The 27,460-nt window shown below is 41.8% G+C and overlaps 1 protein-coding gene across 4 annotated transcripts in view; it reads right to left on the reverse strand.

Annotated features, from left to right (window-relative positions):
* The window catches only part of LOC139416602 (vitamin D3 receptor A), an 88,547-nt gene that overhangs the window by 56,198 nt on the left and 4,889 nt on the right, over window positions 1-27,460 (reverse strand). The window contains exon 1 of one of the 4 annotated variants that reach the window (XM_071165468.1): window positions 22,747-22,814. The exons of 1 other annotated variant lie outside the window; for it this stretch is intronic. Coding sequence is in view for 1 of the 3 variants with exons in the window: in XM_071165466.1 (XP_071021567.1) it covers window positions 9,161-9,182 (22 nt within the window). In the remaining 2 variants the exon portion in view is untranslated. Of the gene's footprint in view, window positions 1-9,160; window positions 9,371-22,603; window positions 22,706-22,746; window positions 22,815-27,460 lie in introns of those variants that run through there. 2 more of the 4 variants (XM_071165465.1, XM_071165466.1) reach the window with 2 other exon arrangements.

The following is a 27,460-nucleotide window of genomic DNA, read 5'->3' on the forward strand; positions in this document are numbered from 1 at the left end:
GAAGTTGATATAGGTTTGAATATACATCAAACTGACAACAAATGCGTAAGAGACAAAGAAATCCAGTGATTGAGCGGAGAGGTGCTGAGACAAATAGCATTCCTTGGGAAGAAAAATTGGAACATATGCTTCAAAACTGTTTTGATCACACCAACTGAGAAATGTTCCGGGTTGCCTCAGAACAGTATCGACATATACAATGACTCAGTGACTGAGTTAGCCAAACCATGGATATATGGTAGCATTTGCACAAAACTGAAAGCGCGAACCACCGTATTTAACCACGACAAAGTGACTGGGAACGTGGGCGTGTACAGACCAGCTATGACCCCCATAAGGCAAGCAAAAAGGCAAAACAGTACAGGGCCAAAGTGGAGTTGTAATTCATCGACTCAGATACAAAAAGTATGTGACAGACTCCATACAATCACGGATTAAAATGGGAAAGCCGGCCAGGTTGCGGACGCCGACGCCTCGTTTCCAGACAAGCTTAACATCTTTGCCTGCTTCAAAGAAAAAAAGGCCACCCCTGCTCACGAAAACTGTGAGCTCTCGTTCTCCGTGGCCAATGCGAGTAAGACATTGAAGTGCAATAACCCTCGCATGGCTGCCGGCCCAGACAGCATCCCAAGCCGCATCCTCAGAGCATGTGCAGACCAGTTGGCTGGAGTGTTTAGACATATTCAATCTCTCCCTATCCCAGTCTGCTGTCCCCACTTGCTTCAAGATGCCCACCATTATTCCTGTACCCAAGAAGGGGCCTCCAGAGTGGCGCAGCTGTCTCAGGCACTGCATTGCAGTGCTTAAGGCATCACTACAGACCCGGGTTCGATCCCAGGCTGTGTCACAAATGGCCAAGGGTTGTCTGGGTTAGGCCAGCTGTGAATTCCTTGTCTATTCACACTCTAGTGACTCATGGTGGTCCAGGCGCCTGCAAGCAAACTTCGGTCGCCAGATGGACTGAGTTTCCTCGAACACATTGGTGCGTCTGGCTTTCGGGTTAAGTGAGCAGTGCGGCTTGGCAGTGTTGTGTTTTGTAGGATTCATGGCTCTTGACCTTTGCCTTTCCCGAGCCTGTAGGGGAGTTTCAGCAATGGGACAAAGGCTGTATTATGGGGGGGGGGGGGAATAAAGCGAAAGCAAGTGAACTAAAGAGGCGAAATAATTACAATTTAGCATTAACACTGGAGTGATAGATGTGCAGGTAGAGATACAGGGGTGCAAAAGAACAATAGGATAAGTAACAACATGGAGATAGTAGTTGGGTGTGCTATTTACAGATTGGCTGTGCACAGGTAGTGATCGGTAAGCTGCTCTGACCCTTAAAGTTAGAGAGAGAGATAAGACTCCAGCTTTGGAGATTTTTGCAATTAATTCCAGTCATTGGCAGCAGAGAACTGGAAGGAAAGGCAGCCAAAGGAAGTGTTGCCTTTGGGGATGACGAGTGAAATATACCTGCTGGAGCGTGTGCCACGGGTGGGTGTTGCTATGGTGACCAGTGAGCTGAGATAAAGCGGGGCTTTACCTAGTAAAGATGACCTGGAGCCAACGAGAGCGTACAGGTCGCAGTGGTGGGTAATATATGGGGCTTTGGTGACAAAACAGATGGCACTGTGATAGACTACATCCAGTTTGCTGAGTAGAGATGCTTGAGATGTTTCTACAACTAGGAATTCACCTGTGGTAAATTGATTGGACATTTGGAAAGGCACACATTGGTCTACAAGACCTCCCAGTTGACAGTGCATGTCAGAGCAAAAACCAGGCCATGAGGTCGAAGAAATTGTCCAGAGCTCAGAGACAGGATTGTGTTGTGGCACAGATCTGGGGAAGGGTACCTAAAATAATTCTGCAGCTTTGAATGTCCCCAAAAACAGTGGCATCCATTCTTAAAATGGAAGTAGTTTGGAACCACCAATACTCTTCCTAGAGATGGCCACCCAGCCAAATGTAGCAATCAGGGGAGAAAGGCCTTGGTCAGGGAGGTGACCAAGAATCTGTTGGTCACTGACAGAGCTCCAGAATTCCTCTGTGGAGATGGGATAACCTTCCAGAAGGACAACAATCTCTGTAGCACTCCACCAAGCACGCCTTTATGATAGTGGCCAGGCGGAAGCCACTCCTCAGTAAAAAGGCACGTGACAACCCACTTGGAGTTTCCCAAAAGGCTTCAGCAATGTGTACAGAAAATAATTAGGTTGAACAATGTCTAGCTACAGATTCATACATCATCTTTGGAGAAGGGGAGGCTTGTGCCCTGAGATAAGTGACTGAGTGAGTGAAACAGTCGCGCGTGCCTGTCTTTGGAAATGAGAGGGGATTGTCCTAGTCTCTGCAGCAGGCTCAACCAATACCCCGCCCGCTTCATTACAGACAGAAGAACTAGCCAATAGCTGTTTGGAGCACACAACGCTTCACACGGTGAAAGAGATGCGTGTTGACAGCTGAAAATAACTTTGTCGATCACTGATCATTACGAAGAATTCTCCATATCCGTTATAATACTCATTTTGTCAGAGTACTCAGCACACCCTTAGTTAATACTACTGTACAGAAATGCAGCTGATATCACAGTAATAACAGCAGAAAACACCAATTTATGGGACATCTAGTTGACAGAGGCTAGAGGATATGAAAACTCAAGTGATGTTTGTTTTTGGCAGGCATAGGGCTTACATGGTCATTTCAATAATCGTGTTACAACGATTATGATGAAGACCATAATGAAAACAAGTCATAATCTTTATGTTTTCTGAACTTAATTTAAGACTAACTTTAGCCAAAAAGCAGTTAAATTACACCTAGTTCACATGTAACACCCGATAAAAGGAGAGAAGGAAAAAAGGCCGTTTTTTTTTGTATGAAACAGCTGCAGCTGTGCAGTGTGGTCCATTTCTCATGGTATCAGACACTTTCTAACATGAGGAAACTTTGTTGCTCCTTGTTCAGCAAAGTTTTGTAGCAAACGAGTATCATGAAATTCATGCACCAAAAACAGGGCACACTGACAGTCAGGAGCAGGAGTGAAATTGTGTGTTTTGGGGGGGAATGGACTATTCTAAGTATTAAAAATGGACTATTCTAATTATTTTTTATTTAAGTAGGCAAGTCAGTTAAGAACAAATTCTCATTTACAATGACGGCCTAGGAACAGTGGGTTAACTGCCTTGTTCAGGGGCAGAATGACAGATTTTTACCTTGTCAGCTCGGGGATTCAACCTTGCAACCTTTCGGTTACTGGCCCAACACTAACCACTAGGCTACCTGCCGCTGGTGACTTTGGTCATTTGACAAACAAATCACCGCCATCCAAAATTCCATGACTGTCACAGCCCTAGGCAGACAGGGGTAGAGTTGGTTGCACTGAAGTAACCGTCTGGGCCAAGACAGAGGTGGTTACAAAAACAAACAAGGGAAAGTTAATCAAATAAATGTGGGTTTAACCAAACAAAGTTGTGGCTGCACTCAGCAGTCTACAACAGATGCTGCCTCCATGGAGCAAACCGAACGGTCACGCCTCTCCTAATGCTTTACCACCGTCAGGACCCCCCAAGCCCCTTAGTTCCAACTGTCATATTACCCTCAATATCTCCATGTTGTCATTGATTGCAACCATACTGATCTCAGGAACACTGGCCTCCAAAACATACTTAACACAATTCATCCCAAAAGATTCACCTCATATCTGTCCACATCAGACTGTTTGGCAGAAAATGTGACCTATTTAGATAGCATTTTGTGAGCTAAGGTGAGCTGATCTTTTTGTGTGGTGGGGAGGCCAAAAGCAGAGGATAACCTCAACAGGTAGGCCTATGCAACTCTATCCCATCTTCTGTTCCGACCAGGAACAGTCAAAAGGCAACATATTTATCCTCCATTTTGTCCACATCTGAATGAACAGATACTGGCAAGGAAATTGAGGAAAGCAGTTTCAGGCCTAGACAGTCATATGTGGGTACTTTAATAACACAAGAAACATATCAGCAGAGTGCACCCACATAGTAGGCATGCTTGACTACAAACAACAGATCAGCACATCCAAATAGTGCCCATACAAATGCATAAGCTAGGCCAGCCTATACCTTCATTGAGTCATGCAGATTCTTGCCACCCGACTCAGTCACCTGACTCGTTGTCTGGTAGACAAAGTGTGAAGGAAGGTTAATTAATTCCATCTGAATTGCTGCAAATGCTGTTGTTGAAAGTAATGATGGCAATAATACCTTAACTATCACCACAATTGATCATGGGAGCACTGTGATGAGTCCTCCGGTCTACAAGGCCAAGCATGTAGACCCCCCCGCCAGGCAAGGGTGACGATCAACCAAGAAAACTGGTGCCATTGACTAAAGGAGTGGGGTGCTAGGAGATTGCCTAGCTAAATGATGACATCAGTCTGATAACAAGCAAAACAAAGATCGATATGAAGCTCTCATGGAAATGATCTCCGATTTGCCAGTGCAGCTCACTTGAAGGAATTCATTAGAAATTCACTCATTTTCCTAAAAGGATGAAATAGAAACAAGAGTAGGGATAGGAAAATGTGGAAGAAAAAAGATCTTGGAAGAAAGTGTAGAAAAAAGTTAAGTGGTCATGCAAATGATAGTACTAAGTGTACCATACCTCACTAGCATACAGGCTAGCATAGGTATCAGGGCAGAGTGGGTCACCTTAGTCATCCAAAGCCCCTCCTTCCTACTCTCCATCCTCTACTCCTTATGCACCATATCCACAGATCACATGACATTTACAGTGCCTTCGGAAAACATTCAGACTTAACCCTCACATTTTGTCACAGCCTTATTCTAAAAATGGACTAAATAGTCTACAATCTACACACAACACCCCATAATGACAAAGTGAACAGGTTTAGACATTTTTGTATTAAAAATAAAAACAGAAATATCTTATTTACATAACTATTCAGACCCTTTGCTATAATACTCGAAATTGAGCTCAGGTACATCTTGTTTCCATAGAGTTTCTACAACTTGATTGGAGTCCACCTGTGGTAAATTCAATTGATTGGGCATGATTTGGAAAGGCACACACCTGTCTAAATAAGATCCCACAGTTGACAGTGCATGTCAGAGCAAAAAACAAGCAATGAGGTTGAAGGAATTGTCCATAAGAGCGCCGAGACAGGATTTTATAGAGGCACAGATCAGGGGAAGGGTACCAAAACATTTCTGCAGCATTGGAGGTCCCCAAGAACAGGGTTAGGGCCCCCATCATTCTTAAATGGAAGAAGTTTGGAACCACTAGTCAGACCTTAATAGTAAAGTGGCCAGACGGAAGCCACTCCTCAGTAAAAGGCGCATGACAGACCACTTGGAGTTTGTCAAAAGGCACCTAAAAGGACTGACCATGAAACAAGATTTCTCTGGTCTGATGAAATCAAGATTTGGCCTGAATGCCAACCCTCACGTCTGGAGTAGAGGTCGACTGATTAATCGGAATGGCCGATTAATTAGGGGCGATTTCAAATTTTCACAAGTCATTTTTGGACGCCGATTATATTGAAATCCACGAGGAGACTGCGTGGCAGGCTGACCACCTTTTATGTGAATGCAGGCAGCAAGGAGCCATGGTAAGTTGCTAGCTAGCATTAAACTTATCTTATTAAAAAAAAAAATCTTAACATAATCACTAGTTAAACTAGTACTATCATCAACCATGTGCAGTTAACTAGCTTGTCCTGAGTTGCATATAATCAATGCGGTGCCTGAAATCTTTTCACTTCTCTTGCGTTCAGTGTAAGCAGAGTCAGGGTATATGCAGCAATTTGGGTCGCCTGGCTTGTTGCAAACTGTGTGAAGACCATTTCTTCCCAACAAAGACAGTAATTCATTTGCCAGAATTTTACATAATTCTGACATAACATTGACGGTTGTGCAATGTAACAGCAATATTTAGACTTAGGCTTGCCACCCGTTCGATAAAATACATAACGGTTCCGTATTTCACTGAAAGAATAAACGTTTGGTTCTCAAAATGATAGTTATCCGGATTTGACCATATTAATGACCCAAGGCTCGTATTGCTGTGTTTATTATATTAAGGCTATGATTTGATATAGCAGTCTGACTGAGCGGTGGTAGGCAGCAGCAGACTCGTAAGCATTCATTCAAACAGCACTTTCCTGCGTTTGCCTGCAGCTCTTCGCAATGCTTGAAGCACAGCGCTGTTTATGAATTCAAACCCATCAACTCCCAAGATTGGGCTGGCAATACTACAGTGTCTATAAGAACATCCAATAGTCAAAAGGTATATGAAATACAAATGATATAGAGAGGAAGTCCTATAATAACTACAACCTAAAACATCTTAACTGGGAATATTTTAGACTTGTGTTAAAAGGAACCAAAAGCTTTCAAATGTTCTCATGTTCTGAGCAAGGAACTTAAACATTAGCTTTTTTTCTTCACATGGCACATATTGCACTCTCACTTTCTTCTCCAACACTGTTTTTGCCTTATTTAAACCAAACATGTTTCATTATTTGAGACTAAATTGATGTTATTTATGTATTATATGAAGTTAAAATAATTGTTCATTGAGTATTGTCATTATTACACTTTTTTTAAATATATATTTTTAAATAAATTAAGCCTTTATTTTGGTCCTCCAATAAATCGGTATCATCGTTGAAAAATCATAAAATCGGTCGACCTCTAGTCTGGAAGAAACCTTGCATCATCCCTACGGTGAAGCATGGTGGTGGCGGCATCATGCTCTGGGGATGTTTTTCAGCAGCAGGAACAATTAGACTAGTCAGAATCGAGGCAAAGATGAACAGAGCAAAGTACAGAGAGATCCTTCATGAAGTCCTGTGAGCTCTGGAGCAGGTTCTTAGACCAGGGTGAAGGTTCACCTTCCTACAGGACAACGACCCTGAGCACACAGCCAAGACAACACAGGGGTGGCTTCGGGACAAGTCTCTAAATGTCCGAGAGTGGCCCAGCCACAGCCCTGACTTAATCCCGATCAAACATCTCTGGAGAGACCTGAAAATAGCTGTGCAGTGATGCTCACTCATCCAAGCTGACAGCTTGAGAGGATCTGCAGAGAAGCATGGGAGAAACTCCCCAAATAAAGGTGTGCCACGCTTGTAGCGTCTTACCCAAGAAGACTCGAGGCTGTAATCACTGCAAATGGTACGTCAATAAAGTACTGAGCAAAGGGTCAGAATACTTATGTAAATGTGAGTTCAATTTTATTTTAATGACAAAGCAAAAACTGTTTTTTAGAAATGTTTGCAAATGTATTATGGGGTAATGTGTATATTGAGGTGAAAAAACGATGTAATCCATTTTAGAATGAAGCTGTAACGGAACAAAATTTGGAAAAAGTCAAAGGGTCTGAAAACTTTCCGAATGCACTGTACATATCAGAGCACTGATCGCTATACTTACTCCATGGCGTTTCTATCAGATAAAGCCAGCAGGCATTAGCCTACATATCAAACACAGCTGAGAAAACGGTACGACAGGGAGCGATTCAGGTCAGTGAGTGGTATGCTGGGTAATTATGGGGCAATTCCACAGTAAGAGTGACAGACTCAGATCTTTCACTTTAAAATGTCTAACAAAATCCATTGATTTCCAAGTTAAGCCATACAACTCAGTGGAAATTGTTAAAAGTAAGCATTGTGCATAGAGTTACGGGTTCTTTAACTTTGCAATCATTGGTTTTTGTTTGACAGATTTTAAAGTGAACAATCAGTCTCAGTGTCACTCTATAACGGTGGAATTGCCCTATGATATCACACACCAGAAAACTTCAAGCGTGAGAGTAGTATGATTTATAGCCAATCAGCTAACTAATCAGAAACTTTTGTTAATCCAAATTGCGATCAATGTTTAGGCTATGCATATCTAAGTGTCTAGCCATGTCGTACTGGCCGTGTACAGTAGGTTTGGTAAAGGGGCAAAAGGCCACGGACTCTATCTTCATGTACTTTTTGGAAGGAAATGGTTGTGATTGGTACTCCAGATAAAAAGCTGTTCCGGGCAGTTTAAAAATGGTGAAAAGTAGCACCCTAGAGGCAGAGAGCTCCTCGAGGCCCAGGGAGACAAAATGTATACAGGCTCCCCACCGAGCTTCAGTCCCTACCATCGCCAATTTGACACCCCCTTGGCCTTCGATCTGAAGGCACTGAGATGAACAGCACTCCCTGAAATATGTGTTTTAATGTCTTTTTTTAGCAGCAGAGGTCAGAAGAAACGGGCGCATTTAGGCAGCAGCCTTCGTAAACGCTGGTGAAGGATACTGCCAAAACCTCTCAATTTTTTCTTACCTCTGGTGCTAAAAAAATTCATTAAAATCGAAATAATGTTTCAGTGAGCGCAGGTTTTTCCCTTTTTTAATGTATATTCCTTTAGAACCCAGCACCTGAAGACCTTCTGTCACAAGACATTTGAGCTGAACACAACCTTTTTATGAACAGGACAAGGCATCTTCAGTGTTTCCCATATTTCATTTAGCAGCAGCGAGCTGCGAAAATATTTTTAAGCCTTGTGACAATTGTGACATGGATTGTGTAATGTGTGCCATTCAGAGGGTGAATGGGCAAGACAAAAGATTTAAGTGCCTTTGAACATAGAATGGTAGTAGGTGCCACGCGCACCGATTTGTGTCAAGAACTGCAACGCTGCTGGGTTTGGACACTTCCCAGTTTCCCGTGTGTATCAAGAACGGTCCACAACCCAAAGGACATCCAGGCAAATGGAATCAACATGGGCCAGCATGCCTGTGGAATGCTTTAGACACCTTGTAGAATCCAAGCCACAACGAATTGAGGATGTTTTGCAGGCAAAGGGGGGTGCATCTGAATATTAGGAAGGTGTTCCTAATGTTTGGTATACTCAGCAGTTAAGGTGCATTCAGAAAGTATTCAGACCTCTTGACTTTTTCTACATTGCTATGTTACAGCCTTACTCTACAATTGAATAAACACATTTACGCCTCAATCTACACACAATTCCACATCATGACAAAGCAAAAACAGGTGTTCACAAATGTTTTAAAATATATTTAAAAAATACTAATCACATTTACATAAGTATTCATACCCTGAACTATGTACTTTTTTAAAGCACCTTTGGCAGCAATTACAACCCTGAGTAATCTTGGGTATGACGCTACAAGCTTGGCACACCTGTATTTGGAGTTTCTCCCATGCTTCTCTGCAGATCTTCTCAAGCTCTGTCAGGTTGGATGGGGAGCGTCGCTTCAGTTATTTTCTGGCCTGTCCACAGATGTTCGATCGGGTTCAAGTCCGGGCTCTGGCTGAGCCACTCAAGGTCATTCAGAGACTTGTCCCGAAGCCACTCCTGCGTTGTCTTGCTGTGTGCTTAGGGTCATTGTCCTGTTGGAAAGTAAACCATCACCCCCCAGTCAGAGTGCTCTGGAGCAGGTTTTCATCAATAACTTTTCTCAATTCATCTTTCCCTCGATCCTGACTAGTCTCCCAGTCCCTTGCCATTATGGGGTATTGTGTGTAGATTGAATTGTTATTTAATCCATTTTAGAATAAGGTTGTAACGTAACAAGGCTGTAACGTGCACACAGAGAGCCTTTAGAAATTATTCTTATTCCACATGTTACAGCTTGAATTCAAAATGGAAAAAAATAGATTGTCATTATGGGGTATTGTCACCCATCTACACACAAAGTGAAAACATGTTTTTAGAAATGCTTGCAAATGTATTGAAAAATGAAAGAAATCTAATTTACAAGTATTCACACCCGAGTCAATACTTTGTGGAAGCACGTTTGGTGGGCATTACACTGTTGAGTCGTCTTGGGTACATCTGCATCAGCTTTGCACATTTGGATTTGGGAATTTTCTCCCATTCGTCCTTGCAGATTTTCTCAAGCTCTGTTAAGTTAGATGGGGAGTGGCAGTAAACAGCAATCTTCAAGTCTTTCCACAGACTTTCAAATGGGATTCAAGTCCGGGCTTTGGCTGGGCCACTCAAGGACTTTCACATTCTAGTTCTGAAGCAATTCCAGCATTGCTTTGGTTGTATGCTTGGGGTCATTGGCAAGACAATGTTTTTTTTGTTGTTAATTTATGATGATTGGTACCCGTTATCACAAACCAGTACTAATTACACTGATTTTAATTGCAGCAGAAAAAAGATTCAACTTCATTTAAACACAGATTCACAGCCCTACTGTAGCCTTGAGGGAAAAATGTATAGGGTTGAAGTGGGACAGGGAACTTCAGAGACAAAAAGTTTGGGATCATTGTAATGCTGAAAGACCCAGCCGCGTTTCATCTTCAATGCCCTTGCTGATGGAAGGAGGTTTTCACTCAAAATCTCACGATACATGGCCCCATTCATTCTTTCCTTTACACGGATCAGTCGTCCTGGTCCCTTTGCAGAAAAACAGCCCCAAAGCATGATGTTTCCACCCCCATGCGTCACAGTAGGTATGGTGTTCTTTGGATGCAACTCAGCATTCTTTGTCCTCCAAACACGACGAGTTGAGTTTTTACCAAAAAGTTATATTTTAGTTTCATCTGACCATATGACATTCTCCCAATCTTCTTCTGGATCAACCAAATGCTCTCTAGCAAACTTCAGACGGGCCTGGACACGTACCGGCTTAAGCAGGGGGACACGTCAGACACTGCAGGATTTGAGTCCCTGGTGGCGTAGTGTGTTACTGATTGTAGGCTTTGTTACTTTGGTCCCAGCTCTCTGCAGGTCATTCACTAGGTCCCCCCGTGTGGTTCTGGGATTTTTGCTCACCGTTCTTATGATCATTTTGACCCCATGGGGTGAGATCTTGCGTGGAGCCCCAGATCGAGGGAGATTATCAGTGGTCTTGTATGTCTTCCATTACCTAATTATTGCTCCCACAGTTGATTTCTTCAAACCAAGCTGCTTACCTATTGCAGATTCAGTCTTCCCAGCCTGGTGCAGGTCTACAATTTTGTTTCTGATGTCCTTTGACAGCTCTTTGGTCTTGGCCATAGTGGAGTTTGGAGTGTGACTGTTTGAGGTTGTGGACAGGTGTCTTTTATACTGATAACAAGTTCAAACAGGTGCCATTAATACAGGTAACGAGTGGAGGACAGAGGAGCCTCTTAAAGAAGAGGTCTGTGAGAGCCAGAAATCTTGCTTGTTTGTAGGTGACCAAATACTTATTTTCCACCATAATTTGCAAATAAATTCATAAAAAATCCTACAATGTGATTATCTGGAAAAAATAATTCTCATTTTGTCTGTCATAGTTGAAGTGTACCTATGATGAAAATTACAGGCCTCTCTCATCTTCTTAAATGGGAGAACTTGCACAATTGGTGGCCGACTAAAAACTTTTTTGCCCCACTGTAAGTGCCCGTCTCCGAGGAGAGGGGAAAAATAAGAGAGCCTACAAACCAAGGATCTATAAAGTCCTGTGATCTATAAGTGGCTCTAAACCTTGAGGAACTCAGGTGTGCCACCAATCCTTTCCTAATCTTGTTATATATTTTTTTACTTCACAGGAATGCCTGTGGAATTTTGACTTGGGACGCACATGTCGGTACATTTTTCAGCCGACTAACCGACCCTCATTAACCAGTCAACAAATAGTTAAATGTTTTCCAAACAGTAAAATGACAAGACCAACAGAAAATGCTATGCATGCATACTTGGAACTGACATTGGGTGACGCACTGATAGCCTATGCACTCGAATGGAGAATGGGATGCAAGCTTAAATTACGAGTTGAGAAGAAAAAAAAGTTAAAAAAAATAAATCATAGCCGTTACAGTTTAATACACGATTGCATTTAGAATTGCTATTTGTTGCACAATGATTGGGCTTATAAAAGCACGTTTCACTCCAAAACCAGCTGACAGGTGATGGGTAATGAAAATATACGCACCAATTTAAACTAAATTTGAAGTAAATTGCCATTTTTTACTTCTGAAAACCATTAGCACAGGCAAGTCTGATTAGGCACACCACAGCCTTTGCCATAGAAACAAACAGAGCATGGCTTTGTGCCTGTGGTTGCACCTTCACAATACAGAAAACCGCTCGTCTGTAGCTCAAACCATTCAAAAACATTTTTTTTTTTTTTAAATACCCATTTTACTGGAGCTACATTTTCTTTCTGGCTCAGAAATTCAGCACAAAATAAATAAATGGCATAATAAAAAATAGTGGGGATATGACAGCAGTCACCAATAGTCAATTATTTATATGTAGGACACCACAGTGAATGTCTGTTTCCAGGCGTCATGGTCACGTTTCTTAGTCATCAAAATGAAGGTAACACGTGATCTCTGAAGCAATCCCGTGACATGGTTTCTCCAAAGAAAGGTATCCAATACATCTGATCAGAAGCTCTCCATATACACGCTCTTTCCACCGAATGCTCCACATACACACAGGATTGAAATGAATGCTTCCAGCTCATCAACAGACAGATCCCAGGCAGTGTTTCAGACACAGTTGTCCCTGATGTGCTGTAGCATTGTCCATCTCACATAAACAATGAAAGCTGGTGAGTACATTGCTGATGTTTTTTGCTTAAGAGGTGTAGAGCCTGACATTTTGTGCTGATAATTGTCCCGTAACATTGTCACCGGCTTGTTCTATCCAAATGGTGCCGTCCCTTCCCCTCTCACCGTTTCATTTGGGTGGTGGAGCGGGGCCCCTGCTCAGTGTGCACCGTTCTGGCTTTTTTGCTCTTCAGGCTGAAGCCCAGAATCAGAAGAATAATCAGAGATGTCATGATTAATTTCTTTCCCACTATCCAAGTAGTTTTCCTTCAGATCTTGTAGCAGCGCTAACCTAGCATGTGCATCCATTCGTCTTGGTCTTCTTGACATGGTAAATTGTGCACGCTCTCACTGTGTACTCCCAAGTAGGCCAGAGTAGACTGTTAAAACGGATTGGATTTGGTGGACTGAGATAGGGTACATACCATTTTGAGATTATAATTAGAAAATTAAAAAGCAGAACAGCCCGCCATGTTCTTCATTCACAATTGGTGATTACATAACTATGTATTGTTCACTTCCCCTCGCTCATCAACTCACCCATCATACTTCACTTCATTCATTTCATCTGCTGAGATACATAAATTAAATTAGTGGCGGTATAGTTTAGGTTCAGTTGAGGCAACTTGGGAGGAGGCGCAGATCGGCCCTACTGTCGGGAAGCGGGGCAATGAGGGAAAACCATTTTTTTTTTTTTTAAATGACATACCCTCCTAAAACTTGTTATAACTCCAGTTCTGTTTGTGATATTAACATTTAAACAGGAGCCTGTTGAAATATTTAGGAAAAGTCAAGGACAGAGGGGGTCATGACTTTAAAAATGGCAGAGAAAATGTTTCATAATCATGAGCAGTCAGAATGACTGCTTTAGTGGTTCTAGTGTTAAAGGGGTAGACATAAATTAACCATCATGAGTATAAGAAACTATGAAAATATTTCTAATAAATCATATTTAAAAAAAAAAATATTCTTAGAAAATAGATGATTTGCAGTAGGTCTGTAATTGGCTTGGAGCACTGCTTTCCACTCACTTTGTAGAGTTCACCTAATATTAACCCTTCCTGGAGTCAGGTGTCCAAACCCACATCTTCAGCAGACAGACACACCACCACTCCATCTGCTCAGGGATTCAGCCGGCCCTGAATCTCCCTCCACACATCTCCACCATTACAAAAAGAACAGAAAAAAATATATTTCACCAAGCAACCCTGGCATCAATTAATGATAAAAAAAAGAGATGTGGAAAAAAGGTTTACACGCAACAAAGAAAATGACTCATCCATCGCTGCCTGCTACATCCGTTTAAGAAAAAAAACAAATCTACAGGCTGTTCCAGAAACTGACAGCGAGGAAGAGCGTGAGTGAGTGAGCGAGCGAGTGGGTGAGTAGACAATCATGCCAGCGCAAATGCAGCCCACAGCTGAAGTCAGGGGAGGAGATTTATAGCAAAACATGGAAGAGGGCAAGTGGGGAAAGCACATAGATGCCACTAATTCAAGACCCACTTGCTGCACTTACCACACTTGTCTAGGACAGCAGAAAAAGACCTCACACACAGCAAGAGTCAGAGTTCATTACTGTACAGTGTGGGAGGTACCTGCAGGGAAAGCTACTCTGCTCCACACAGCCAAGCCCCAAACTACACATACACACTGGTGGATCCAACCACTGCTGTCTGCCATGGAGACAAATAATTCTCTATCACTGAATTATCACAGAGGAATTAAATCAGATTGACCAATCATAATTTTAAAAATCATAAATCAGATCACAGTAAAACATCTGTTTGAACAGTGAATATCTGATTGCAAAATCTGGTACACCACCTCTATCCAACAGAAGTGTAAACAACAAGGCCTTATGGACAGAATGGGCACAGCAGCAAACAGCTACATTGTCCCTCCAGTCCAGAGAGGAGCTGGATGTTTCTCTGTATTCCTCAGCCAGGCATGAGTCGCTCCCACATGAAACCTACGTGAGGGAGGAAAAACAACAACCAAGCCCATACGGGGAAAATAATGAGAGAGAGCGGGAGAGAGGCAGTTCCGAAAATCATTACCTCACTCTTATTTGGTGTTGGCTTAGTTCGTTTCTCCCTCCCACCCTTACTCAGGGAAACGACGGATTGTCTGTGTTAATGCAGCAGCAGTACACAGGAGAAAAAGGCACAGTTTTGTTGGCTCCTGGCTGGTACTGCAATGAGGGAGTGTGCTGCAGCCTGCCATCACATCATCCACTACTACTGCACCACCATTACACTACTGCTGTAGCCTACATCTCCTAAAGCTGACCAGGCCCAGCTGGCACACAGGACAGAGTTATGAGTGCAGATCCATTGAAGGATTTCAATTCCTGGCTAAGGGAAATTAAAGGAGTAGTTTACTATTTTACAACATGTTAGATGGTTCTTCACCCTGAAAGTAGGCTATGAGAAAGAAGAAATTCTGCTCCATAGATTGGTTCTTTAAACCGCCACTACAATATGCAGCTAAAAATCTAAAATGGCAGTGGTGGGGGCCTGAAATCACCTGTGACCACAATCACTGGAAATCAACTTCATATTTGGTTTGATGTTACTTAAAGGTGATTTGGCCATTTTAAAGCTTCATTATTAGAAATTATTTCATTATTATTAGAAATTAGTGTTATAGATCTGTTACGAGCACTATTTCTATTCTTCCCGTTCTTAAGTTAAGTTTTTGCGTCTTTTACACCAGTTTTAAACCGCTGAATAAACAAAATCTTTTTGGTTATGGAAAGCATATTTCACAGCGGTTTAGACAGTACAATGATTCTCCACACTATACTTGCTTGTTTTGTCACAAACTGAAATTAGGCAAACTATTAGAACTTTTGTAACCAGGAAATGGAGTGATTTCTGCATTTTGAATCAAAAAATAAATACGTGTTCACATGCTCCTATCATTACCATTTCATTTTAGGTAGCGGTGGCTAGAGTTAGCTGAAGTTTGTAGTGAATTTTTTAAGAAAACCGAACCATGGATTACAATTTCTCCCGGCCCATAGTTCCTCACCCTGAAAGTAGTCTAACATCATGTAGTAAAATAATGAACTACTCCTTTAAAATACCGAAAGGGGGTTAAATAAGGAAAATGTAATAACATACCATGCTTTTTTTTGCATTTAATTGTGATAAGGTAGGAAGCAACACATGAAAATGGTTTTGGAAATTTGTTTGGTACAAAACTCAATGCTAACTCTGTACAGGCTGGCTAGCTAGTTAGAAAACATAGCTACATACAATAAAACCAAAGTCAATATCAGCATGTGACGTTGGTAGCTAGCTGTAAAATCCCTGAAACACACTGCACTATCAACTTAGGAGTTACATTCTCACAATTTTGAATCTGGTAGAGATCATGTGTTTAGCTCAAAACTGAGTTGCTGAGTTTGCTATGGAAACGTGCAAAGGTCAAGAACCCGCTGGCAGGGAGCCGAGAGGGGAAAACTGATTTGCAGTATTAAGGGTATTAATCTGACGGCACATACTCTGTCATGACGATATATACTGATGGATGTGTTCTAGACAGGTATGCCCATACCATCTATTGGCTGATTTGGCGATCTGGAGTGCAGGTTATCATTTTAAAGGTATTATAACATGTGATAATGTGTTCTCTAGTGAACAAGTAGCCTTCCAAAATGTCAGAAATTCTAAGCACAAAGATAGTCCTATCCCACCAAAAATATTTGCTCTGCCAACTGACTGTTTAACACATCATTCTTTATATTTGCAGGGGAGGGTCGGGCCTCAGATTTTCACTTTATCACATATTGTCGGGCGGTTGCCGAAAGAGGGTTATTACCAATTGCGGGAAGGTAAACAAATAGCTGACCCGTCACTACTGTGCATGCCTACCACTCTCAAAGAAGCAAGTCCCTCAGATCTTAGACCAGTCAGTCAATTCACTTTTGTTATAGTCAGTATGACTTGACGACTACAACTAGGGATATGACAATTTGACAATCTTTAAGACACTTTGTCCATTAAAATGCACAAAAAAAAAATCATAGAACTCCAGAAATTCACAATGCAGCTGCGCTGCTGCCTGCAATGGCTTGGGCCCAGTGGAGGCTGAGGGGAGGACGGCTCATAGTAAAACTGCAGGAACAGAGCGAATGGCATCAAACGAGCGGCGTAGCCACAGGTAGGCCTGGGTGTTTGATCTCAGGCCTACCCCCAAATAAAGTTTTTATTATTCAATATACATTTTTATTTGCATTTATTTTATTAAATCTTTAAAAGAAATGCTTATGAGATGTATTTTCTATGGGTAATTTTAATATAATGTAATAGTCCGCAAGGATTAAGTTGGCTTCCGACTATTGGTTACATTTAAAATAAACTCATACGGTGGTTTACCTGAACGTCACGTGGATAAACTTTGTAGCGCATAAGGTAGCAAGCTCTACCATGCTAGCTTACTCAAATTAATTTAGTAGTTCTAGCAATGTCAAACCAAATGTTTACCACTGGGTTTTTAGAAAAAAGACAACTGGAGGAAAAAGTGTGTGCCAGAAAATAATTTGGCTCAATCTACCGATATCTTCCAGAATGAGACATTAACAGGTGGCACCAGGAAAGAAACAATGGCAAAAGCCATCACAACCACAAATGCCACGTTGAGCCAGGCATGCTTGCCTACCCCACAGTCTCCTCTCGTTCTTGATGCTGCAGGCGGGGGTGAACCTGCAGTAGGTCCACCGACAGCCGTTGATGGACCAGCCTGTCAACCAAAGCTAGCATAGTTCCCTTCAAGTATGATAAATCACGCTGCTTCTCTTCAAGGTGGACCAGTTTGTGTGGATTGAGTATAGTAAAGCAAAAGATGCAATTTATTGTAAGTTTTGCAGTCACTTTCCTGGGGCAAATGTCAAATTCAGATTTGTACGAGATGGATTTAAAAACTGGAAACTCACAAGAAATGCTTGCTGCAAACATGAGAATAGAAAATTACATGCTAGTGCCTTTGCAAATTTTGAATCCTACAAGGCGACCCATAGGCCTAGAGTTAAACCAAATACATGGTGATGCAAACATGGATTTCATAGAAAGAAACTGTGCACATGTTAAAGTGGTCATAGATATTGTTCTAATGTGTGCAGAGCAGGATATTCCACTCAGAGGGCATAGAGAAACCGAAGAGGCAATCAACAAAAGGTTACTTTTTAGAAATCTTCAATTTCATCTCAAAGTATGTAGTACAAAATAGGCTTAATGAGCTACCTCGCAATGCCACACTTATGAGCCCCAAAATTCAGAACGAGTTGCTGGAGTGTGCAGCATCATTGTTACTGTGCAGGATAAAATATGAAGTTCATTCTGCACCTTCTGCGTATTTTGCCATAATAGCAGATGAATATAAAGAACAATCTAAACGAGAACTTATTGCTGTGTGCATCCGATACATTCATGCTGGAATGATTAAAGAAAGAGCTGTTGGGTTTATGGAAACAGCTGATTTGTCTGCACAAGGAATTTCTCTGAAAATACTTGAAGTGTTTCAACCCCTGGAGTTGGATCCCACTATGTGTGTGGGTTTTGATGGCGCTTCAGTCATATAGGGGAACATGTCCTACTAAAGCAAAAGGAATATGTGCATTGCAACTCCCACCGTTTGAATTTGGTTCTGTGCACCGCTGCAAAAGTGTCGGGACATGTCAGTACTTTTTTTGACACAGTAAACCAGCTACACACATTTGAGTGGATCCCACTGACATGCTCTATTCATAGAAGCACAGAAAGAGTTGCATCCCGATAGAACTTGTATCGAACTAGAAAGATCCACAGATGTACTTTGGAGTTCAAAATCAGGGTCTGTGAGTAAAGTGCTTTTAGTGGTTCTTGCAGATTTTTCAGAGGCTTGTGGACAAACCAAACTAGAAGCCGATGCCCTCTTACAACAAAACCAGAACAATACGTTTTTATTCCTGTTAGTCACGTTTAGCAAATTGTTTGACACTAGTGATTTTGCTACGAAGGGATTACAAAGCTATACATTATCTGTGACGGACTGTATTGGTTTAATTGAAATCCTTAAAAGCAGCTTTTCTACATTCAGAGATAACTCGGGGGAGACTTTGATAAAGTTCAAGCTAACTGAAGAGATGATGATTAAGCATGATATTAGTAATTGGGATGTGAGCGCATCACGGCAGCGAAAACTGTCTGTAGTCACAACTTCACAACTTCATTAGGGAAAAGATCCAGCATCAAGAGTGACAGTGACCTGAGGCAACTTTGGAACAATATTCAGACAGACAGATTACTGAGTTAAACTCAAGATTTCAAGAAGACACACACATATGGGATCATGCAAGCGTCTCCTTTTCCAAAGAATCCCAAACCTGCGGCCTTAAAGAGCAGCTGAAGACCACATGCGATCATTATACAATATCAATTGAGGATGCTGAATTCACTGTTTTTATTCAGCAGTTGAGTCACAAAATGAACATGGGAAAAGAGTGACTTTTCCTCCATAATGAGTGTACATGATAGCTGCCCTGATGATATTTTCCCTAATATAAACTCTCTGTTAAGGATCACTGTCACACTTCCAATGACATCATGCAGTGCGGAGAGACTTTTCTCAACAACTAGGATTTTTTTTTAAATAGTCTTCGCACATCAATGACAAGCGCCCGGCTGATCCACTTCAGTTTGCTGTCTTTTGAGTGTGAACTGATGGATACATTGGATTATGATGAAATCATCACTATAGTCAACGCAAAGCCTCACAGTCTGCACCTTGTGATGTAGGTCACGCCTTATGATACGTCTACTAAAGGTACCTTTTATAGTACTACTGCCCGTCGTGGTATACATGGTAGCATCAAATATAGGCATATTTGCCCATCGAGATTAAAGTGTGCCTGAAGATCAGTTTTATGTTGTTGGCAACTGTCTTATTTTAATATGCTGGGATAAGTAATTATTTGTATATGTAACAAGTTTGCTCCAAGTACTATGCACTAGTATAAAATGATTGGATTACGAAATAATATACGGTGTACATCGCAAAATAAATGTAATAAACAAGTAGGAAAAAAATGCCTATTCAAATTTTTCTAGACCTATCCCCCCAAAGAATTCTGGCTACGCCCCTGCATCAAACATGTGTTTGACACCATTTCACTTATTCTGCTCCAGCCATTACCATAAGCCCATTCTCCCCAATTAAGGTGCCACGGACTTTCTGTGCTTGGGTCTCATGTGTCCGTTTCAGATGGTTAAGCATTGCAACTCAACTAACATTATTGTAGGCCTACATCAATTCCACGTCGCAAAGTTTACATTTCCTTCTCATTAAACTTTGTTGCTGTTGCTTGCCTTTCCTCTGCTATTTTTCCAAAGGATAACGACGTAGTGGTGGTGAGTCGACTAAAATAATTGATTCCTCAACTTTGCACGTCGACTCATATTTCTGAGCGTAAAGATTAGTTTCCGCTAGGAATCGACACCTAAGATTCAGTATTTTTGGAACGGAGTAGACTGTTCTCTGAAGTACGGCAGCTAATCAAACACTTGTATCTTTCATAAGAGAGAGAAAGAGAGGCACAGTATAGGCCCCCAGCTAGACAGTCAGAGCTGTGTACTAGGCCTTCGATTGGCAATCAAAAGCTGTATCTTGCAATGTAATGCTTAATCTCACAATTTCTTAGCTTGCAATGTATCGCAACTGCAGTAGAGTAGGACCTAGCATTAATGTGCTAACTAACCTTCAAACGAGCTTCAATGCCATACAACACTCCTTCCGTGGCCTCCAACTGCTCTTAAAACGCTAGTAAAACCAAATGCATGCTTTTCAACCGTTCGCTGCCCGCACCCGCCCGCCCGACTAGCATCACCACCCTGGAGGGTTCTGACCTAGAATATGTGGACAACTACAAATACCTAGGTGTCTGGCTAGACTGTAAACTCTCCTTCCAGACTCATATTAAACATCTCCAATCCAAAATCAAATCTAGAATTGGCTTTCTATTTCACAACAAAGCCTCCTTCACTCACGCCGCCAAACTTACCCTAGTAAAACGGACTATCCTACCGATCCTCGACTTCGGCGATGTCATCTACAAAATAGCTTCCAACACTCTACTCGGCAAACTGGATGCAATCTATCACAGCTCCATCTGTTTTGTTACCAAATCACCTTATACCTCCCACCACTACGACCTATATGCTCTAGTCGGCTGGCCCTCGCTACATATTCATCGCCAGACCCACTGGCTCCAGGTCATCTGTAAGTCTATGCTAGGTAAAGCTCCGCCTTATCTCAGTTCACGATAACACGCACCCGTAGCACAAGTTCCAGCAGGTATAGCTCACTGATCATCCCCAAAGCCAACACCTCATTTGGCCGCCTTTCCTTCCAGTTCTCTGCTGCCAGTGACTGGAACAAATTGCAAAAATCACGGAAGTTGGAGACTTATTTCCCTCACCAACTATCTGAGCAGCAAACCGATCGCTGCAGCTGTGCATAGTCCATCTGTAAATAGCCCACCCAATCTACCTACCTCATCCCCATATTGTTTTTTATTTGATTTAATGTTCTGCTCTTTTGCACACCAGCATCTCTACTTGCACATCATCATCATCTGCTCACTTATCACTACAGTGTTAATCTGCTAAATTGTAACTATTCGCTCCTATGGCCTATTTATTGCCTAACTACTCATGCCTTTGCACACACTGTATATATACTTTCTTTTTTCTACTGTCATTGACTTGTTTGTGTTATTAGCTTGATTATTGTTTACTCCATGTGTAACTCTGTGTTGTTGTCTGTGTCACACTGCTTTGCTTTATCTTGGCCAGTTCGCAGTTGCAAATGAGAACTTGTTCTCAACTAGCCTACCTTGTTATTAAATAAAGGTGAAAAGAAAAATGAATAGGCAAGGATATTCTACACACAACATACACTTGCATCATTAGCAAAGAGAAAGAGCAGGGGTGTAATCATTCATCTAAAATGAGTTTCTATTGGCCAAATTCAGGAAGGTCCCATTTGCACCCATTTAAGAAATGTTTTGTAACATAATCAGCATAATGAATACGCACCAGACGAGCCAGCGCGACGGAGAGAGAGGCAGGCTGGGTGTGCATGTGTCTTGGTAATCTGTCTTGCATGCTTCGCAAAATTCACCAAAGTTAGCCTTTTCCGCTCTGGTTTTATTTAAATAACACAACTTTTCCCAGGCCTTTATAGCCTATTGTCTAGTTGGGCTATAACACGGACAATAATGTTTGTGATAACTGCACTGTGATTTTAATTTTGTGGAGGGGACATTTCAGTCTAGGATTTTCATAACGTTAAGGATCCAAATTTCATCTAAATGTTAACACCCCGCACTACAACAGTGCAATTGAGCATTAAAAATGATTGTTGAGATTACAGACACATTATGCAATAGAGACAATAGCCACCATCTAAGGTTTCATGGTTTCCTGTGTTAACGAACAGCATCAAAGAATAAGCATAAATGTCAGATGTCCTTAGTTCGCACAATATTTGCAATCACATTGTATCCGTTCTCTTTAGGTTTCCCATATGCATTCCAGAGGTACTCCATTTCAATAGTCAACAGCATTTTGTTAAGTCAATAACATCCCTGGGATGAAAGGTGAACACAGGAACGCAGCATGAGCGTAACTGTAGCCTGTGGTGTAGGCAGAAAGGTCACTGAAGCATAGTGGTGTCAGCTTTCACATCCATACAGGGAACCCCACATACAGCAATCAGACAAATACATCATGCCAGAGGAAACCAAACAAAAAATAATATCCAACTACCCCATTAAGTCACTCTAATGCATGCTGCGTCACTGGGTAATATCTGTCATCTGATCTGACAGAGTTCCTAAGAGAAAGGAACGTGGGTGTTGGTTTAAAGAATACTATAGCTGGCAGACTACAAGCACAGACACAAAACAAATCTGACCCGAGAAGACCTCAGAATGGCCCCAAAAAACAGCACAGAACCAAACAGATGCTACCAAGGACAAGAACAACAGTAGAACAAAGACAGAAACCCAGAGCGAGAAAAACATTTCAACAAGCTACCTCATATTACACACCTCTGAGACAGACACCAAAATGAAAATCAGAACCATTCAAAAACAGGAGGAGAGAAGAGGAGACAGGAGTGGAAGGAAAAGGGAGAGAGTGTGGAGAAGAACACTTCAAGCCAAACATGCTCAGTCCTGTTCCATGGGCTTACCCCTGTGTTCTGTATTCACAGAAGATCCACAGGAGTCAGCAGCTCTTCTGTGCAGTAGTGGCGGTGGTGAGGATGAGGGGTGGGGGGTCTGGGGTGCGCATGACTAGGACACAAACAGGAAGGGGAGGAGGCTGCAGTGGGGGGCTTGTTGTCTCTCAACCAATCCTATCCAGTGGACTCAGTTTACACCCCATCCCTCCCTGATCCACTCGACCCATGAGCTGCGGAGAGAGGAAGGAGGGGAGCGAGAGAGCGGGAGGGAGGAGTGGATACCCCCCTTGCGCTGGGCCTCTTTGTGAGGACAACCGGTCAGAGAGGGAGAGCTCAGACCAGAGTCCTTTACAAAACACAGCCCCTCCCTACTGCTATGCTCTCTCCAAGTCCAGGGATCATACCCTGCACAGGACAAAAGCATGTGAATTCCTGCACTGCAAGCCCCAGGGATACACTTTACACAGCAGCACATCAACACTGCCCATTAAGGCTTAATGAGCACTACGAGCAAATGTTATTGTAGCAGTAAAAACATTAAGGTAATGGTAGTTAAACTAGTGTAATCGAGTAGCCAAAAGTAAAACAAGTCTGAAGTAATCCTTGTTCTCTGGTAACTTTAATTCCATGTTGTATGCACTGTGCAAGGCCTTTACCATTGATCGAGTCACCTATTTAGAAAAAAATGAACACTATGAAAACCTTTTGAAAAAGTCAATGTCCTCTCCAAGAGCGGTTTTGTTAAAACTTAAATAGTTCAATGGAGTACTTCAACTTGTCGTTTTCTCTGTCGGTATTGAATGCTAGCACAGGATTAACCAGCCATGTGGCTTCTGTCAACGTGCTTGGAGACTAACAGTGTCAAGGTGTACAGATCAGTCATAGAAAGCCACCTGGCTTGCCTGTTACAAACATTGGCCACCCCTGGGGATCTCAAAGCCCCTAAGGCCAAGGCCTAATCACAAAACTATAACATCAGCGATTTTTCTAAAGGCCTGAATTATACCTACACTTATTTTGTTCCATTGCAATTACACTCATGTGGAAACCATTAGCCCCCTTTTCAAAGTAATCCACTACTCAGGCTGCAAGGCTACTGGAGTGTAGTGATTTAACAGTTAAATACTTAGGCGTAACCTGCATCTTCAAGGAAAATAGTGAAAGACAGTAAGGCAAAGGGTATTAATTAATAATGGCATGGGTCTCCACTCATTAAAAAAACTGACCATTTTTATCTTGTTGAATGATCTCCCTCGTGTCACTCATAGCTGGGTGGTCCTACGCAATGCGCAAGGGGCCTTCCTGCACAGCAAGTTATTTGTTTGCAATGTGTGGTTGGGGGAACACAAATGATACACCTTCAGTTCTGTTTTCAAAGCATGTACACAAAATTTCACAAGCCTTGCCCATATGGGAGCCGTCAAGAGAAAGCTCACCGTCTGTACAGCAACACGTGCACTCACACCACAAGCCAGGGAATTGCTGTAGACCAGCAATAGCCAAGATACTTGGACGTGTTTGTTTATGGTGTTGGAAACATTTCTGCTTGACAGTTTGTACTGCACTTTGAACTAACCAGCTACTAGGGCAGAACTCAGATGAGCTGGGAACACTTGCCTGAATGGGGGCCTATTATGTAGGGCCATATAAAATACACAATGCGGAGAACGCGGAAGGAATACAAGACATTAAAATCGAATTCAACAATATTCAAAAACATATTGGCACTTAGGGAATCAACTAAATGTAATGAAAATGTATTAATTTGCCCAAGTTTATCATAAGACATGAACAGAATGCATGCAGTGATTTGTATCTCCTGCAACTTTCTGAAGAGACATTGACAATTCCCCATTTGGGTATGTGTGGTGCGCGAGTGTACCACTTTGTGTAACCATTAGCAATGATGCTAATGAAAGTCTTCTGGTAGATGGAAACTCTTTCCCAAAAACCTTCTCAATTAAATGTTAACTACAAAGTAGCCTATGCTTACTTGGCAGAATGATATGATTATTTTCAAACTCCACCATCACATAAAATCTCTTTGATAACAACTCTTGCCTACAGTTTGAGGGTAAACAAAGATCATTGGCAGTGCTAAATCTTCTGGCTCTTTCCCTATCGAAGTGAACCTCTGTTCTGCTCTGGGGAGGTGAGGGGTAAAGGGTTTTATCAGCACTGCCTCAGAAAAGCATGGAGTGCCTCACAATCTGACCACATCAAACAGCCCAACCATGCCAGCCAAGATCTCTGCATGGTAATGGCTTCTGAAACAATACAGTGACTCCCAACGTAATATGGCCATCAGCCACAAAAAGTACCGTAGACAAAGTCTCTTTTCACAGAGGTACGAGATTTAGCCTATGTGATAATGGTGCTAAAAACATCAAATTTATCCATACATCAGACCACAAATAAGGCCAGACTACAACATTTAGGAACAGTCTGCGCTGCAGAGACCGCTGAAAAGAATCCAGACATAAAAATTAACAATCTTTTTTAAATATATTGAACTTTTATTGAAATCAACTAAATGTATTAACTTATTAGAAAATGCATTACATTTTCCCAAGTTAAACATAAGACATGAATAAAATGCATCATAAGACAAAATGCAAAAGCACAGGAATGCTCATCTGTGTCGTGCGTACGCATGTCTACATGTGTAGCCATTAGCGACAATGCTAACGATAACCATCTTTTGAATCAGACGGAAAGGCTTTCCCAAAACCTTCTCAATTAAATGTGAACTACAAACTAGCCTATGAATCCAGTGGCCATTTGTTTAGCAAACTCTGCAATCACATGAGGGTTACAGAAACACTGCTAATGAAACAGTCTCTTGCTGGTATACACTTCCATTAAAAGAGTAACTACTCAAACAAAAACATTTATTTTTCCCCAGGCCTCAAAAGTAGTCTGTGGTTTAAGCAAGTGTTAAACAAGTGATTGACAGTGAAAACCTGAAGCAACAAAACAGAGAGAACAGAATTTGGGGGGGAAATAAATTATAAATAAATTAAATTAACCACTCAGGTAAAAAAAAGCTAATAGTCTGGTAAAGTTATGAACACTGCCAAGTCACTAGAAATGTGTCTGCAACAGAGAATGTCTCTATAGATTCACATACAGGAGGATGTAACAGTACCCACATAGCTACTTTAGTGAGTAGGGTTACATGCACACAATAATGAGTATTGTGGATAGTCAGATTAAAAAGGCGACTCAGCAACCTTTCAATCTAATATTCATTATCTCCAGAATCAAACCAGTGTGTGTGTGAAAATGGCACATTTGTAAATTGTAGGAAGAAAACAAAAAGTGCATTAAAAAGTCAGTCATTTTCAAACACAGATTTGCAGTGATATGGGGGGGGGGAAATACCCTCTCTCATTGCAGGTTTTGAAAATCATTGTTTTTCTTACTTTTAACACAATTAACATACATTTTAAAAAAATCCATATGTTTAAGATAGGTTGCACATTTTAGGGAATATTCAGAAGTGGAAACTTTCCATGGGATTATATGCAATTAATATTAAGATACCATTTAAATGTAGAGGTTTTAATATCATATGGAGACAGAAACCTTTTACCTTACCATAAGTAGACATAACTGCAAATTATTAAACCATTCGAATAGAAGAAGAAAAAACAATTTAGTTACAAAATGAACTTTAATTAAATGAATTGACGCTTCACATGGGAATACTGATAAGGGAATAATGATCCCCAATGATCCATCGCATCTCCCAAAAACATTTTCAACATACATCTGTAAAATGATAGTCCAGAAACTAAAGCTTTGGTTGTGTTCCTCTCAGACTTCCATGTCTTATTCCTGAACCTCCTCAATGTCCACCTCTTGAACTTCAGACTCTGAGGCCTCATCTTTCAAACTAGTTGAGGATGGCTCGTTGTCAGGCTCAAAAAGCCTCAAAATTGCCCGGATGGCCACCAATTTCTCAACCCTAGTATTGGTCAGACTGTTGCTTGCTTTGGTGTGTGTTCCCAAACAAGGACCAGTTGCGCTCTGAGGCGGCTGACATTGGTGGGATTTGGAGGATGATGGAGGCAAAAGAGGAAAGACCCTCAGATCAACAAAGTCCCTGCCACCAGGTGGCTGATGAGATATGTTGGCACGAATCCCATATTGCATCTCAATCCCAAAGCCCTTGCTTAGAAGTGTACTTCACCAGATGCTTTTTGATGTATTTCAGAACTACAGTTTCCTCTGCTTGGAGCAACAGTGAACTGGGCAGGGCAGTACAGATTCCTTCTCTTATATCTGCAAGCAGAGTCTGAACATCAGACAGGATGGCATTGTCTCCCTCAATCTGTGCAATGGCTACTGCTATAGGTTTCAGGAGTTTCAGGCTGCTTAACACTCTCTCCCAAAATACATCATCCAGGAGGATCCTCTTGATGGGGCTGTCCATATGGTCAGACTGTAATATGGCCATTTCTTGGAGAGACTCCTTCCCCTCAAGGAGACTGTCAAACATGATGACAACACAACCCAACGGGTGTTGCTGGGCAGCTTCAATGTTGTGCTCTTATTTTTCTCACTTTTCTTGGGGAGGTAGATTGCTGCTATAACTTCATGACCCTTCACATACTTAACCATTTCCGTGGCTCTCTTATAGAGTGTATCCATTGTTTTCAGTGCCATGATGTCCTTGAGGATCAGATTCAATGCATGAGCAGCACAGCCAATGGGTGTG

Source organism: Oncorhynchus clarkii, chromosome 9 (assembly GCF_045791955.1).
Source record: "Oncorhynchus clarkii lewisi isolate Uvic-CL-2024 chromosome 9, UVic_Ocla_1.0, whole genome shotgun sequence".
Taxonomy (NCBI): domain Eukaryota; kingdom Metazoa; phylum Chordata; class Actinopteri; order Salmoniformes; family Salmonidae; genus Oncorhynchus; species Oncorhynchus clarkii.